The sequence below is a fragment of the Fistularia commersonii genome, chromosome 17 (genome assembly GCF_037954325.1).
Source record: "Fistularia commersonii isolate RoL2024-O1a breed Wild chromosome 17, RoL_Fcom_v1.0, whole genome shotgun sequence".
NCBI lineage: Eukaryota > Metazoa > Chordata > Actinopteri > Syngnathiformes > Fistulariidae > Fistularia > Fistularia commersonii.
In genome coordinates, this window is record NC_141300.1 from 4,155,633 (window position 1) to 4,173,663 (window position 18,031).

The window sequence follows — 18,031 nt, forward strand, 5'->3', positions numbered from 1 at the left end:
ATCCCTTACTGATAATAACAGCAGCACTGACAGTTCCAGGGTAATGGCTGAAATGATACAATAGCTTCAATTTTCATAAAAGAACCAAAAAATGGTGGACGCCTGGCAGGAGATCAAGCCACGTCCTCTGGGAACCTGCGAAAATTGAAGAACCCAAGGACTCAGGAGAAGATATGAGGTTGCCATCATCCACTGATGAAACGTGAGTGCAGACAGGAGGAATGAGAAAAGTGCATCATGGGATATCCAGCATAGCTTTGCTCCAACTGTAGCTTTTCTCTAAAGGAAAGGATTACTTATTTTAGAGGGCCGATCAAGATCGGAGAATGGATTCACAGAGGAGGAGCTTGGTATCTGAATGCCCAGTTCTGCTTTTAAAAACCGGAGAGGGAGGTTTGCCCTGCATCCTTGGAGCGTGATTTACTAATCGGTAAGGCTCTGAGAGTTCTGTGAGATATGATGCGGCCCGACCACTTAGGGCCGGCGGTATGCCGACTAGATCCTGTTTGCTTTACAAAAGTCGGTTGCGTCACAAATTAAAAACCGAAAACCAAGAATCGGGGCGTTTACAAAGTGTTGCCTTTTCTAATAGCCTCTGGAAAAACCTCTTTTGTGTATCCCGGATGACTGACGAGGCCGAAAATTATGCCGACATAGGTTTTTACGGCCTTGAATATCTGATGTGTAAAATTATATTTTTCATATCGTCCTGATGAATTATAGAAAGGGCCTCCCACTACTTTTATTGGATTTAATTATTTGTAGCGCTAATAAAATGGAAATATGTAGAGGTAAAATATTGTACTGTAAAATATATTTCCCAGGTTTTAACTCCGGCACGGTTATTACCCCATTTGTTTTCAGTCCACCTGAATTGGCCATTGTCGGATTATTTTGAGTCAATAATGTATACGAGTTTGAGAGTTGAACATTACACTCGCTATTTGACGAGTGTGTATTTAACACGGAGTCATACCTAAAGAGAACTTGAAGTGTCTGCTTTCATTACCTGTCTTTTCTGAAGGCTGTCCTTAGAACACCACAAGACAAAAGTCTCATTATAGATGAGCGGCTCTGGAACGAGCCCCGAAGCCAAGTGACCTCCGGCATTCCGCGATAGGCTGTGACTTTTTTTTTTTTTTTCCTCTTTCATGCTCACCTCCTCTCAGTCTGAGCAAAGTAAACCTTTTTTTTTTTTTTTTTTTTTTTTTTTTTTACAAAATGATGTTTTAAGAAACACCATCTTTGCGGTCGTTAAACACGTTAGCATTCAAGGCCAGGGAAGCACTTTCTCTGCATTCTTACATTGGAAATGAAGGGCATTTTCGCTGTTTTTTTTCCAAAGGCACCTCTTATTAACATATGCACATCCTCCAGCGTTTGAGAGCCAGGGTCACGTCTGCGTGATGTGATTCAACACACTGAATCTTAAAAATCTTTCAAGCCCGGCTGCCCTTCCCCACCGCTAACCGTGCCAACGGCATCGGCAGCCTGTCCCCTTTTTTTTTTCCTATAATAAATCGAGCTAACCTCAGATAGCAACTCGGCCGAAGATAAATAAGAATAGTGGAAAAATAAATTAAAAGAAAGAAGATGGACAGAGCTTGGTCTGGGGAGACACCAGGAAAGAAAAGTTCTCAGTTGGATATAACTTATCAGGTTGACGCCTGACCTTCTCTGCCATAAAAAGGTTTTATCTTTGATTTTGGTTAGATTTTTTTACAGATGCGCTGCTCACAGAAAGGTGCGCATGAAAGTACACCCTAAAGACATAGGCAGTGCCTAACAGAAATATACTACCTGGCAGTTTTTATACAAAAAATCCCAGCGTACAGAATCCTTAATTTATTTCAGCCACATTGACATTGCTCTGGACCTGACCTCAGCAGCTGTAGTAGTGCTGTATATTTACTACAATTTTATTTGTTTTTGGAGTAGTAGTTTGGCATTGAGATGTATCGTCTGTCAACTTGACAGGGGAAAAAAAAAAAGCAAGGAGCCACATCCAGTATGCAACCTTTTTATTTCCCTCTGTGTGACAAGAATTCATTCTTTACATGTTTTTTATATATTGAAACACGCCGAGCACTACACATTTTGGATAAATGGTTTGCTCCATAGGAAAAAGAAAATACTTCTTTTTTATGTCTTAACATTCCAATGAGATATGACCCTGTAACTTGAAAACACCAAGCACGTCAGCTTTCCGACATACATTTCATTATGTAATGTTATCGACTCAAAAATACAATGTGTATAAAGACCCTGGGCGAAGTGGCGGGACATGTCATATCCCCTGCCATCCACCGACAAAGGTCGTCACTGTGACAAGTGGCGAGAGGCTCTGCTTTGCCTCAAGGCGCTCACGTATTGTTTTAAATAAGCCAAATGATGTGTGACATCCCCAGATGTCAGTGTTTTAACACCCGCGTAAATTATCCGTGTAAGAGTTAGCCTCGTGAATATTTTTGCAGTTTGATGTCCCCCCCCCCTCGCTTTATTACATCGCATTTTCTCAAGTCTTATCTCTAAATCTACCTCTTGTAATTAGTAATACACACTGACTGAAAGAGGATTTCTCAGCATCTGTGAGGTAAGGGAGCCGGGACATTTCCTCCATTGCAACCAGGTAGCTCCTATTTGGTCCATTTTGACCCATTATCAGATTACCTTTTAGCTTTCCAGTCACTCCCAATTTTTTCCCCCCAACTCTGCAGAGCATTGGACAGATCCATGTGTGTGTGTGTGTGTGTGTGTGTGTGTGTGTGTGTGTGTGTGTGTGTGTGTGTGTGTGTGTGTGTGTGTGTGTGTGTGTGTGTGTGTGTGTGTGTGTGTGTGTGGCTCAGAAGGGGGAATTTTGCTCAGGAAGTGTCCTTCAGGTCGCTCGAAGAGTCTGCAACATGCACACTTGGAGCCTCGCTGAGCCCTGATCAATGTGTGTGTAACTCCCAGAGAGAGCAGCATGGACGTGTGCAGCATTGAATATGTAGTTAAAGCTCGGTGGATGTGAAGTACCTGGATTTGACAGCTTTCCCCCAAATACACAAAGAGGCTGAAAGGAACACTCTAACTTTGTAAGCGCTTCTATTCCTACCGTTCCAGGTGTGAGGAGTCTCTGCTTTTGTGCACGATAGAAATGTCTCCAGAACTGGGAACATTTAGTCTCACCCACAGTCACAACGGGATTTTGTAGAAGTTTAAGTGCTTTGTTAAAATACCGGCTAACTATCAAAATATTAGGGTTTAAGCAAAATTCGGAACATGCCATGCTATCACAGTTGTAGAATCACGCTAAGTCTCCGGCCCTTTTTTGCGAACTTCTAAAAAGCGTGTTATTTTCTATATTACTATTACTGGAATTATTGTCAAAACACGTTGGTTGAAACACAAGATAGCAACTGCCTCAAAAAAAAACTGTTCAATGTTTTCAGAGCTAAAGCCTCTCAGATGAGAGGCACTAAGATTTGATTATGAGTGCGGTAACCTGGATGACTGAGCGGCTTTAACATTATATGTAAATAAAAACAGCGGTAGGTAAATATATATATTTATTCACATTTATACACACAGTATGTGTTTGTGTGTGTGTGTGTGTGTTTAAGTGTCTATATATGCATATATATATATGTACATTTATACATACATATACATATGAATATATATACACACAGCCACACTCACACACACACACCAGATTAGGATAAACCTCGCCTCTCATCCAGTGACAGCCAGGATAGGCTCCAGTATCCCCATGACCCCGAGTGCAGGATAAGCTGTACAGATGATAAATGAATGAATTAATGTATATTAATAAAAGGCTATCAAGTGTCACTGAAGTGTTGTTGCGCAAGACACTGAACCCCAAACTGCTCCCCTGACGCCGCTAAGTGGCTGCGAACTGCTCATAGTACCCCTGTGATGGGTTAAAATGCAGAGAAAAATTTCTCACAAGGGATTAATAAAGTGTAATGAAATAAGATAAAATAATAATCATTGTACTTTGTTTATTTATGTATCTATGCATACATATTTATATATATATATATATATGTGTGTGTGTTCAATTGATTTGAAAATAACGTTATTTCTCCCCTGGGGGCAATTACAAGGCAGGTAGGCAACAGGATTCGGCTCGCATTGTTATTTGATATGCAAAATTATGAATACATTAATATACTTTTTTTTATAGTCCTTAATGTGCTTTTAGTGGGCAAATGTTTTATTGTCCATCCCTCCAGTGTATGGTATATTTTTTATTTATTTATTTATTTATTTTGCAAATGTGAAAGTAGCGGGGTTGGCTTAGATTTTGTTTTTAATCTATTTATCGTTTTTTTTAAAAATACACGTATTTTATGATTTATCTTTGAGGCCATTTGGCCAAACCTCAGCCTTCGTCTGTCTGGAGAGCGAGTCGTCATTGTCAACCGGCTGACAGAAGATCATTATTATAACTGAACAATGTTCAGGCAAGTGTTAGACCTTTTTTATGCTTAAGCAATCCTCAGGAAAGAAAACATTATTTCCAGGAGTTGATGACCGTAAATACTGAACATAGTTAAACAACTGTTACAGTCCAAATCAACCGATTTATCATCAACAGCATCATATTTGTTATATTTTATTCAATGTATCAGTTTGCTGCCATCATGGAACCTCCCATGACATCCTTATGTACTTTGTAGCGTCGCTCTCTGAGCCTTGAGGATCTTAATGTGTTTCGGATCAGAGAGCAAACTAAATTTTAGAACAAAGTTCTGCTGTTTCTTGTCATTTTTTTGGCGCGTGAATCTCAGGGGGTAAAGTGTCTCACCCAGAATTTGCGTTGGAAGAGTAAGCGGCATCTCGTCACAATTTTTATCCAGCTATAAAATTCCAAACCGTGGCTGTTACTGAATGGGGTCATTTACTGTTATGAATAAACTGTAACATTTCTTTAATTTTTCAAGCTCGTCAAACATGGAATACGTCCGGTTAGAGTTGCTTGCCGTCGCAGTGTATTTTCTAGAAAAGCAGATAGTGATGAGCACTATTTACTGACAATTACAGACTGCATATTAAAACTGCACACTAGTTTGCATCGAATCGTGTCAATGTCACCAATCAGACTGTCCTTATGAGCACTTTGCATGCACCTGTCTTGCAAAAAAAAAACCCTCCCTTACCACGTTGACGCTTGATTATAATTTAGTTAGTTTGTTTAGGAGATAACAATAAAATTCAACATTGGCTTCTCAACTCCCCTGACGGCAGAGATGGAATTGCTGAACACGAACGGTCTGAGCAAACACGGCGACAGGCTTGTTAAAAGACACTGGGAGGAAAGAGGAGGAGCTCGGCAGCGGCTGCCGCTACTGTATTGGCCGCCTGCTCAGCAGTGGGGAGGGGCTGCAATAAAGGGAAGGAGAGAGAGAGAGAGAATTGGGGTAGGAAGGCAGTGCTCTTCTTGGGAAATGGGCAATGCTTGTTAGATGCATCTGCTGCAAGCAGCCCATCAGCTACCGTGCTGCTACGGGGGGGGGAAGAGCAGAGCCGAGAAGCGGCAGCGCGGAGGATTGAGCTGCTGAGCGAAGAATGGCACACTAGAGGAAACAGACATACATAAAGAGAGAGAGAGAGAGAGAGGGGGGAAAAAGAAAGAGAGAGACCACGGCATGAGAAGGCGCATGAGGGAACACCGAGACAGCTGAGGGAAGAGGAGCAAACACAGCAAAGGAAAGGAAGGGGAGAAAAGTTACCAGGTCAGCGAAGAGCGTGGAAGTGGAGCAGCTGAGGCACATTGGGGGTCTCGCTCCCGCTGGATTAGCCCTGACACGGCAAGAAAGCGTCTGGGGAGTGATATACCGAAAAAGGGCACTGAGGGTATCTGTAACTTGTTCCTGGAGAGACAGCTCCGCCAAAAAAAAAAAGAAATCAAGAGTAATGCTCCTCACAAGACTCCTCAGCGCTGCTTCTCCGGGACTATTAAAGCAAGGCGGCGGCAGCAAGCAGATGAGACGTGCACCTGGCAGAGGTGCCTGAGTGGTCTCCTCATTTTTTTTTTATTTATTTTTTTAATCCCTGGACACTTTCTCGCTCACAGTTGGGCTTTGCGTCCGGTTTGGATGTTGCGTGGTTCCTCTCGGTTTTCCGCTTCAGAGCCCGAAGCAGCGGACACTCGGGGGGGGGTGAGCTTTATTTTCCCCCTCTCCTGTCATCCCTGAGACTATGGTAGACTGTGCGTTGGGGAGACTTTCATCAGCAGCTGCAGCGGTGCTAGAGCATGGAGAAGTCCAGCAGTGAGGAGTCGGCCATTCACCGCAGCCCCTCCGTAGATAGCCGTGACTCTGATTTCGCACAAGCCTCCACGTCTGGCCGCCCGTTCGGCGGTCGCGGCTTCACCGCCGGTGCATTCTACGGCTCCACAGGGCCGCGCAAAAGCGCACAGCAGGGGCAGGCTGCGACGGGGGCTGACACCGGCGCGGGAGACAAGAGCAACAACAAGTACAGCTCTCCCAAAGGCAGCAAATACGTAGTCTTTTACCTGGATCTATCCTTTGTGTTCCTTTTAGAATTCAAGAAGTGCAACATGGCTAGAGGCTGCCTGTGCTGCTTGAAGTATTTGATGTTCATCTTCAATCTCATCTTCTGGGTAAGTGCTTTATCCCTTCCCTCGGCATACTCTTGATCATAAGCCTGCTTTATGTTTGTGAAAATGTACTTTGGGTATTTTATTCCACAGGCAAGTAAAGGGATTTGAAACTACCCCCCCCCCCCCCCCCTTCCCCGCCGCCGCCGCCAATTAAAATTGTCTGGTTGAGAGGGGGTGGTGGTTCACTCTGCAATCATCTGTTTCAGTTTGTTAGATCAAGAGATCCATGCGTACTCTTTGCCTCGCATGTTGCTATTCCTGGGTGTCATGACAGAGTCGGTGGCACCGCACCAACTCTCCTTTTGTATGTGGTAATGGAGAGGGGATAGGTTGTGGTGGCGGGGAGGACAAGGGTTCAGAAGGGTCAGTCATTGGGAACGGGACGGGTAGACGATTCGCGCGGAGTCGAAACGCCTGGTTTCTTTGGTGCGTCAGTGTAAGATTATATGTCTCCGGAGTATGTTTGATGGGCAACACAATATGCACAGAGGGGCATCGGAGTTAAGGCAACCGGGATTTTCGATTCATTACGGAGGACTTGATCTGACTGCTGACCATATCGCCCTTATGTTTTTTTCTTTCTTTGAAAGAAAATACATTCATCAAGGTCAAAAATATTACCGCAGTGTGGCAAAAATGCATTCCAAGATGTTTCAGTTTACCGTGTATCATTTCTGGTTGTTGTTCATTCATTACATAGTACATAGAATATTTATAGACCATGATTTAATATTACTCCTCACAGGGAATTTGCTGACCGATTCCCTTTAGCCTGAAACAACCGGGCGGCTCGCGGCGGGATCTGTTGTGTATCAATGCACAAGCATTTGTTATAAAAATGGGAATCCCTTGAATGTTTACAGGCTGGATTATAGGGCTTATAGGTAATGGGGCCAAATCGTTTGTGTATATGCAGTGAAGTGTGAAGCATTAAAGATATCCCATGCACTGGGGAATTTATTTACCCTGGCCACCCTGTAACTGGGTTGTGAGCTTTTGCTAACTGGGGCACACTGAGTGGGCATTAGTCTCAGCCCAGCTGTGAACTGGTCAGCATTTGAAAACACACACACGTACACATGCGCCACACAAACCGAGACCTATCTCGCTGCGCGCCGCTTCCACTCGAGTGGACGGCAGCCCTAGTGGCTACGCTCATGGCCAGGGTAAAGGTCCCTGCTTCGGGGCATTACATCGCATCTGTATCATTACCATTAGTCATTCGGACACGCCGGGCTGATTTGCAAAGACAGTCAAATGGCCCGAGGGCTCTCCGGCGTGTTCTGCCTGGATGTACATTTTTGTACAAATTAATGAATGAGTCGGAAAAGCCCGGCTGATGTAAAACCCATTCATTCGAACACTGACTTCCCTTGATGTTTCTTTCAAACTCGATTCGTACTCGACATGGCTTCTGCCATGACGGCGAAAAAGGAAAAAAAGCAGATGTTATTTTATTTGTAACACAACTGAAGTATGCCCTCTTCCGAATTGGAATTTTTTCAAGTTGATAGCCAGGGCTGTGTTGGTGATGACCCATAAAAGAAAATAATGGATCAGACTTCTCGTTTTACGAATGCTAAGTTTTTTCCTCAACATAATTTCTTATATATCAAAGAAAAATCTAGTCTATGCATGCATGGATGCCTCTAAAATTATGAACATGATGCAAATCTCTAGGAATTCACCTACTCTCACAAAATGATTCTTACAGCCAAATGGGAGACTATTACTTCCTTCAGTTTACTGTTTCATGCAAATTATTACTTAGGTCCCGGTATAATATCAAACCAAAATTAATTAAACACTAATCAGACTGAGCACATTTTTGTTTTGGGAACCACTTGTTTACATAGGTTGAACTCTACAAATAAACTTACTGTTGATGACAAAAATGAAAATCAAAAAATAAAATGAACCCTTATAAGTCACAGGTATTTAGCTTTTACAGCTTCTGAGAAAAATCACATGTGAGGAGAGCGAAAGCAAAACTTACCGGAGAATTTGTTGGTTGCCAAAAAATTTTTTTCTACACTTTAGAGAGAGCAGATTTTAAACAATGCTGTTAATTCTTGTTCTGCGAAGCTGCGAACGCTCAGATAAAAGATAGTCTCAAGAGGCTTCCGATAAAAGATTGATAAAAGCGTCTCACAATAGCAGAATTGTGACAGTTGAGGAACTTAGTTTGGGGAGATTCTCAAATCTTCTGGTGGCCCTGCTTCCAAAATTGCCTCGGCATTCACGTACAATCTCTTGTGATCATTGGTAATATTTCCAAAACATGGCCAGGTCCCTTTCCTGTCAGATACGCAAGATATATCTTTCAGATACTTTTAATTGATTGGCATTGTCGTGTCAGTGAATGATTAAATGCTGAGTGCAATCTGTATTGGAGTGTATATCATAATTCACTTATAATCAGTTCAGGATCAATTAATCCATCAGAGGAAGCTCCGTCATTGGTCATTTAATCCCATTCAAATCCCATGGAGGTCATGAGGTCAATTTTTTAGTATCTCCCAGAGAGAAGCTCTCTCTGGATTTCACTTACCAGCCTCTCTAGAGTCTTCATTTATTCTTAACCCTTTTTCAGTGGCTAAACCCTGGCTCTATAAAACAGCTGCTCAGCGCTGCTAATAAGAAATCGGAATGGAGGGTCCGGATTGGTGGATTTGCTGAGTTCGTATTCTTTAGGGGACCACGTTGTTGTATTCCATGCAAATTCATTCAATTTTTATGTCAGTGCATGCATTTGCATGAGCCAAGGCGTATGGGCACTGGGCCCCTAAGTGGCCCTGAACTCTCTCCAGCTAAGCAGGTCCCCTGCTGAGCTGTAATTGATTTTTTTTTTTTTTTTTTTTTTTGCATAAATCCCACCCCTCACCCCCCTATGTATCTTTAAACAGATTGATACACTTGCTGCTCTCCCACTGTTTGTTGAATTTAATCAGCATATCATGGGAAATGTGTGCGGGGAAACGTCGGGTCTGAGAGCGAAAAATAAAAACTCGATGCTCACTGGCAAATTGCAAATTAGCAATGTGACGGGACCCGTCCCACTCGAAGGTTAGTGGGGATAAAGGTCTTGCTTTTTAGTAAGGGGTCAGGAATGGGTGGCTGTTGGCCCTTGGAACACGGAAAGGGAGGGTGAGTGGCATGTTGTATCCTGACACCCCTGAGACTGTGCTGCCCTACCTCTGACACTCCAGGAGTCACAAAGTCACTGCAGCTGGTCAGGACGCTCTCCCCTAATGATTTGACGTCATATCCCAAGACGGACGTGGGAGCGCCGCGCCGCGGTAACCGGACACCGACTACAGCGGGGTCTCTTCTTTCCCTCTGTTTGCACATGGATGAGTGCTGGCCTCACTGACACACACAGGCTCCCCTCCCACACACACACACCGTGCACCCCACCGGGGTTGCAGCGGTAACATGAAGCACAAGGTAATCAGTGGCAGGCACTTTAGGCAACCCCGTATATGTGCTCGTCCTTCGCGCCCGTCCACCCGTCCACCCCCGGATCCCCCCCCCCCGGCAGTTGTTCACGACCATCTGGCTCATCTTTCTTATAAGGGATTAGATGAGTCTGAGCTGCAGGGTGGAGTTTCAGTCAGATTAGAGCATTACTGGTAGGTAACGTTCGGATTGAGAGCGTGCCTACTTCGGACCGCTCTGTGGAGAAGCCAACAATCATCAAAGCAAATGTGGTCTTTGTGCTGTGACAAAGCGTGCAGTTTAGTCGGGGGGGCGGGGATCACTCAGTGTCTGCTTGACCTGCATGATAGGGCGGTTGATTTTTAGTCCAATTGGTGTCAGCCTTTCAAGCATATCAAGAAAGCTATACTCACCGGGAACAAGAATTGCAGCCTCTTAAACCGCAGTGTGTCGTCCACTCCTGCAGCCTCTGCTGTTAATCTCCTCCATTCAGAATTCAATTTTGCGGGCCGTGGGTGCGCTTATTTATCTTGCACAGTATTATTGAGCACCCCCCCCCCACACACACACACACACACACCCCAGAGATGCAGAAAGGATTCAAAGAACAACAACCGGTATTTACCCCACCGTCACTTTGCAACATCACACACGCGCAACCCTTTTTCCAAACGCCGCCAACGTGCATAAGGAACGGCGTACGAACAGACTGAAGCTGAATCACGCCACATCAAACGCTCGGGCCTCATTTGATATTCATATTCCAAAGAAAAGCGTTGGCTCAGCAATCCAGCCCTGAAAGTACAAGAAGGCTGGTGTTATCAAAGCCCCTCCTTTGTTCTGAAAGAGGATGTGTTTAGTATTCATGAATTTCTGTTTTACTTAGGGTATCGCTATTTGATTTACTTTTTTTTTTTTTTTTGTCAGAGACAATAGAAGATTAGTTAGTCAATCCGGACATTAAATTTGACACTGACAGTTTGAAACATTGTCCCGACGCTGCAAAGACTAGAGATGCCCGCTAAAACTCGAGGCGGTTTGCGCGAAGAAACGTTTCGGTTTCCGTTGAGGGTGCTTCCACAAGTCGGTCATTTCAGTTAAAGGGGGAAAAAATAAGTAATTTGCCTGTTTGTCATTTTCAAATATGGTCATGTTTTTTCCGATTGCACATTGGCAGGACTTTTTTTCAAATACGTTTCTCCCAAAGTGCACAGCCACTCTTCATTTCAGCACTGCCAGATGGAACTAGGAAAGGGGTAGAAGGAAATAGAATATAGCATCAAAGTCCTACATTTCATGCCTCAACCCAGTGATAGACAGTCTGGAGAGTTAAAGAAATAGGCGTAGAAAAAAGAAAAACACGGTTTCTCAGGCCAGTCGATACATCATCACGTCCAGAAACAGCGTGACCTCGCCGTAAGTCACTCAGATTCAAACTTGTCGTTATTTCATTCTAAACGTCTGCACAAATTCCAATCATTTCACATCTGATAATTATCATCCCCCCCAGCGGAACCTTGGGCCGTGATATGGGTTGTCCAACCTTCTTGGCAAACATCTCAGCTCGCCCGCATTTGTCCAGCGCGATCGTCTGGGGAGATCACGCTAATTTACACGTCCCTCCAGCTGCTTCGATTTTCAGGACGTGTTGTGCAGCATCGCTGAGCTCATTAGCGTATGTTGCCGATCAGCCGGGATAGTGAGCCACTGCGGTTCACTACGGGTGGCTGAGGTGAAAGAATGGATGGGCGGATTGCTTCAAGCATGTTGCTGATGATTTGTGGAAAGGAAAAATGAAGGCCCCAGATCCAAAACAACCACACCGACCCTCATCACGGTTTTAAGAGGATTCGATCAAGTAATTGAAATTTGGGGGGATTTTTGTTCAGGGCTGTCAAAAAGAAGGTTGCACCTTCCTCAGCTTGTAATAACCAATTATAAAGTGGATGGTTTCTTAGACACGTTGTCATCAAAATGTCATCCAGTTGCAAGAAAAAAAGGCATACAGTTGCTGTTATGATAAAAAGAATTAGTTGCACATCAAGCCTAGTTTTTGGTTTAAGGCGCCAGTTCAGAAGAGTCAATGGGATTTGAAAGAAATCTGTCGGCTGTGAAACTTTCGGCCGATTCAAATTCATGGCCATTGATATTCGTTTTTATATTATTATAGACGGCTTTTTTCAAGCTTACATTTCACACACTCGTCTCTCCCAGGACAATTAGGGGGGATGTAAAGCATGAGCGCAGGAACTTTGGTATCCACTTTCTATTTGTCAGGTCCGAAGGTCTCTCGTGCTGCATGAGAAAACAGAGGCAGAAAACTGAAAGTATCCGGCGCACTGACATCCTGATATTAGAGAGAAGACTTTTTTTGTAGAGAGCACATGAACATGGTTTCGTCTTATTTTTAAATGTTTTTTTTCCAGCACACAAAAAACACAGAAATCCAGCTATTTGTTTCTAAATAAAGAGTTTGGAGACCAACTGGGCAAAATCATCTTCAGCTCTGCATATAAATTCCATATGGTGCACCTCAGGAAATAAAGAATCTTGGTTGTTGGGTCATTAAAGTGATTATAATGCAAACTCATAATTAGTAAATACATATTTCCAAAGCCAATCTTCCAAATAATCCTGTCTATTCTTTCCTGTTTTGTATGTCGGAAACTCTCAAAGCAGTCCTTCCCCTTATCAATAAAAGAAAATTACAATTGAAACATTTCTTCTCAGCTCCACAGCTTGGTATGATTTCATATCTTGTTATGGCATTCAGTTTATTTCAAATTAAATGGCATCACAAACAACGTGTTTTAAAGAAATGCACTTGTCATGCAGAATTTAACAAAATAAAAAATGGGCGTAATTATCTCTGCCCTGCCTTTCTAACATTTCTCCACTGTGCCCATGGATTCGGTTCAGCCGTGAGCCCGTAAAACAGATTCACTGAGCTCAGTGATTCGGCTCACTCATGTGTTTGAAACGATTTTATGGCCTCTGTGACAAATATCTCTGAATTGTGTTACCTTGATACTGATTTGCTCACCCGATAAAGAGAAACCGAACAAGATTTTTAGTTAAATTTGGCTAAAAAGGCTTGTGCCAGTCCTGGTTAATCCAACAAGATGTGTGCAGTGCTTGAATCGGGAGTTGTTAAATGGGGGTTGCACATTTCATGATTCTCATTACCAGAAAGTAGTTTAATTTTTGTAGTACGACCAAAAAAAAGAAAAAAAAAACACCTGTAAAGTGACGGAAATGATTACCAGATGCAAGACTGCTTTCTTTCATTTTAGATGGGGGTAGAAAACAAGAGGCCCCAGCTGTTTACGCACTAATGTGCCGTGTCTCACCAAATGAGAAATCAAAGGTTAGGACTGAAAGGGAAGGATTCAGGATGTTGCCATTCAAAGTAAACACTTCTATTCTTCCATCAGTGTTGACGGTTGCAATCGTCTAAACAGCAAAGCAGAGGGACCGCACAAAAAATAATGAGTGTCAATGGTGCAAATTTGCACGTGTGATAACAGACATTTCGCCAAACCTCGATCGACCGAAGCATTTCCGATTTCGGCCGTTCTGTCGCCAGGTCCGATGTTCTGAGCTCACCGGATTCTCGTGTTCCGTGAATAATTTGCCGGAAAATTTTGACAGATATCCTTTATTTCGATCTGAAAAACAGAGTCTTGGTACACAGAGTTCTTTTTGTTCCCAGTGTTCTCTGGTGAAGGGGCACATTTTATCAAATTATCAAGAAACCAGTAGTAGTCCCTTAACCAGAAAATGAGCCTGTTTTCGTTACCAGAAAAAAGACCTTTCTACCTTTCTATATGCAGATAGTTACGATTCTTTTTTCTCACTAGACAGCCTTGCATTAGGTACTTTTTCTATGTCTATAACCGCTGTTGCATTCTTTTAATCATCCATTTGTTAACAGTTAACATTAGCTGTTTTCCCAATGTTTGCCATCCATGTTTGTGCTAAAAGCAAATCAATTTACCATTTGCAAAACATGTATAAGCTCTTGTTGAAAAGCATGTATTCTCAAAATGGTGTCATTTGACCATGTACTGGGGAAACTGGTGTGTTAGCCGGTTAATAAGCAAGATCGTCATGTATGTGAACAGATGTAATTGAAGGACGTGCATGTTTTCTGCCAGTCACTCTGATTTGACTTCCATAAAGAGTTTACTTGCACCATTGTGTGTTATTGAATAGAAGCATCATTGAACCACTGATTGTCAATTATTAGTAGCATCTTTTGACCGAGTTAATGATTGAAAATGGTGAGGAATCAACAAAGTGTCAAGCGAGAAGGATTTGAAGGAGAACAGAGATGCAGGAAGGAAATTCTCTGTAGAAACTTAAAGATTAGCACATGTATTTTTTCAGAATTGCTGTAAAGTCAAAAATGGCTCACCTAATGGCGCCGCCATTTTGTTTCGGCACAGTCGTTGGGCAACACAGCTTCCTTTCCAGCAAAGAAAAAACAAAACAAACACAAGTGCAGAGGCAGCTAGCTTGCTTCGTAGGGGGTTGGACTGTGCGCTTCTTACGTCAAAGTTAAAAGTTGTTATTTTTCCACCCCTTTACTGTTTGTTTACTGTGACGGATGAACAGCAAAGGACGGAGGTGCAGCGACGGTTGTTTGCCGAGTCGCAGTATTATTGTCGTCCCTCCGGAAAAGCTACCACTACAACCATGCTTGACATGACAAGTGCTCAGTAGAAGCCCATATCTGGTGAATAAGATGCTATAAATCTCTATCGGGGGAGGCAAAACACATTGAGAGAAGACTTTAATTCACTACAACCGAGATTACTTTCATCACAAGATTGGTTTAGCAATACATATTATGGATCAGAACATTTCCGAATGGCGTCAGGCTGGGGGGGAATTGCTCAAAAACCATCTATCACCCTTTCTGTACAACTCAGGATTCCCAGTCAATGCTAATAAGCTCCTCAGCCATGAATTAATGTGGGATATTTGAACTGCATCATAGTTCAACTACTCAGCATGTTTTCTGACACCTAAAGGCAAATTACAGTAAAATCAATGTTTCCTGGTCCGTCTGCAACCTCCAACCCCGATGAGGAGGCTTGAAGAGTATCATTATCTGGGTCTGTGGAGAACTCCGCTTTTTTTTTCCGAACGCGCCCGTGCTTAATTAACGGCATACGAGACTTTATATATCAACTAATTAAAGCTCGCAACCACGTAGCACATAGTAATTCAGGGTTCAACTGGTTACCATTCTAACTAAATTACTGCTGGCTCTCAATAGATTAGGTATGTTGCAGCTCAATTCGTCAGATGAGTCTCCATCCGGGTCTCTATGATGCATCGGTGATCGACTCCAAAGACCTCTATCCCCGGAGCGGCCGGCTGACTTGATCCAATTTGGCCTTATTCTATTCCCGCCGTGAAACAACCTTCATATCACCTTTGAGAGATTGTTCCTCTCATCTGTTTTGTTTGTCTATTTAAACGAAGGAGTGCTGGCAGAAGATCTAGCAAAAATATGAGCGGCAGATCGACTTTGAATCTGTTTATTTTACATGTGTCATCTTGAATTTGGGTCGGGGACTCGAGGCGTTCGCCACAAGAATGGTAATGAGGAAGGGACATCACTTGAGCAGAGCTCTGGCACGCGAAAAGCCACACACACACACACACGCACACACACATCTGTGCTGTTTGCCTTGACAAATGAGACGGATGTACGCTTCAGATGTTAGAGCAGGTATTGATTTATTTCGCCGAACTGATTAACAAATGATCTGAAATCGATGAAACATTTCACAGCACGCTCTGCGAAACTTCAGAATTGACTCGACTTCAGTTGTTTCTTGGAAATATACGCATTTTTGAGAAACGGATTCCCTACAAATGGATGTCTGTGTTGTAATATTCAGACCGAACCCTAGATCTTCATCAGAGCAGGTTTTTTTTTTTTTTCGCAGTGCTCTTGTTATGTCTGATCCAATTTGAGTTCGACTCTTATTTGATGTTCACGAGGTGCGCTCACCAGATCTGATATTCTCACAGAAGACGGAAGTGCGGCGTCTGTCTAGATCCTTCGCCGTGCTACTGGGGCAAGATAACTGACTAGCTGACAGATTGTGTAAACCTAATAGGGATTATTGTGACTCTTTTCGCACGCGGATTCATCCTTTTTTTTTTTTTTCCTTACGCTGGCAGAATTAAACTGTCCCATCGACTTTGCTCGAGTCTTATCAAAAGACCGACGTAAATTGTTGTGCTTGTTTATTTTGTGCCCACTTGCAATTACCAGTAGTTTCCAGACATAAAAGACCATTTGCTTGGCGTGTCTGGCCTTTTTCAGAAGACACCAGACTTTTTTATGCGTTCTGAAATCAGAAATCTCTCGCAGCGGCATTGCCCCGCAGCATGTAAAGCTTTATATAAAGGGGGGAACGCACAAAACCAGCCTTATTCTATCACTTTGGTCTCATATCTGGGGCAGAGAAGTACATCTCAGATCTTTCAATTTGGAGGGAACTTGACAGTCTAATTGCACAGTCAAACTGCAAGAGCAGCGGGGCAAAGCTGTCAGTAATAGCAGACGTTCTCTGATAATGGTGAGCGATCAGATTCCTCATGATGCATCCCTCTGTCAGAAAATGTGACTCGTTTTAATGAGACTAAAATCGCAAAAAGAAGAAAAGATACTGCTGGGAGCCCATTCTCTTCTACTTTTTGACCCAAAAAATCAAAGGTTTCTACAATATGGGTTCAACACTTATAGTGAACATAAGCTCATCGTAATATTATACGCCATTCTTCGCAATCAAGTGTTTGTTGTAATGCATTTCAGCGTGATACATATTTTTATATGTATTCATGTACTTTTATCACATCTCTGTCACACTTGAACATTTTTTTTTTGAGACAATGTATAATTAGAGTATACGATTTTTTTTTTTTTGCTGTGCTTCGATGGCATAAAACATAGTCACCTAAGTGTTTGTGAGATTCACTTAAGGAATCATTTACAGAATCACTTAAATAGTGCTGCAGTGCAGTAAACCACGCATGTGTTAAAAAATGGTTAGGTCTTATTTCAGGTTCATTTCTCTGATGGTAATTGCAAATGGCTGTGCTTATTTCAAGCTAAATAACCATTAGAATTTTTAGCATTAAGGGGGGTGGGGTGGGGGATGCTGTCAGACCTACAACTGCACCGGCAACCACTGAATGAACTCAACTGTCCCTCCAGGCCCTCCTGTCATATATTAAGTACCGTGACATCTTTTGGCCGGAAAAATTCTACACGTCTTCAGTGAATGCATCACGTACTCTTAATTAAAGACTAGACAAAGATCCCTCTAATTCTGCATGTGTCTGTTTTTTGTTTTTTTTTTGTATTTGTCAGCATTTATATTTATACAGAGATAGGTCAGTTTTTCTTGTTAAGCTGCCAAGTAGTCTGAAACAGTTGACTCGTAATGGTAGTGAAATAAAAAAATAAAAAAAATGAAAAAAAGCAGTGTAGGCACACTGAAAGTAGTCTAATTTGAGGAGTCAATTATAGGGCCATCACCACCCTCAGTGAATGGCAGTATTCATCCAGGGTGAGCTCTAGTAATTATTGAAGCGGACCTTTCGGCAGCGCCTGCACTCATCAGTAGAGTGTTGTCACAGAGATCCTCCATCACCGTGTTTCATCTCGGGATAATTTAAGCCAAAAGACATAGCAGCATGTTTAGGGTCATCCCATTAATGCCCTCTTTTTTTCCATTCTCTGCACATTTCAGCCTCCGCTGTCTGTTTAGGTCTCTCATCAGGATAGCCTTTTTCCATTTGCCGACCGTAGCCGGAGACCGCGAGCGAACCGGAACGGCCGTCTTCTAAGCGCTGAGCGGAGGTGCTAGCAGAGCCTCAATGCCGCCCTTTTTTAACGGGTGAAGAAGTGGAGCATGGCAGCAGCTCTCTTAATGC

General features: G+C 42.9%; 1 protein-coding gene across 2 annotated transcripts in view; it reads left to right on the forward strand.

Annotated features, from left to right (window-relative positions):
- Positions 1–18,031, forward strand: part of tspan9a (tetraspanin 9a) — a 206,404-nt gene that overhangs the window by 127,308 nt on the left and 61,065 nt on the right. Inside the window, exon 4 of one of the 2 annotated variants that reach the window (XM_086163252.1) lies at positions 6,552–6,631. In XM_086163252.1, the coding sequence (XP_086019378.1) occupies positions 6,569–6,631 (63 nt within the window). In that variant the 5' untranslated portion in view covers positions 6,552–6,568. Of the gene's footprint in view, positions 1–5,276; positions 6,632–18,031 lie in introns of those variants that run through there. The other variant, XM_086163250.1, reaches the window with a different exon arrangement.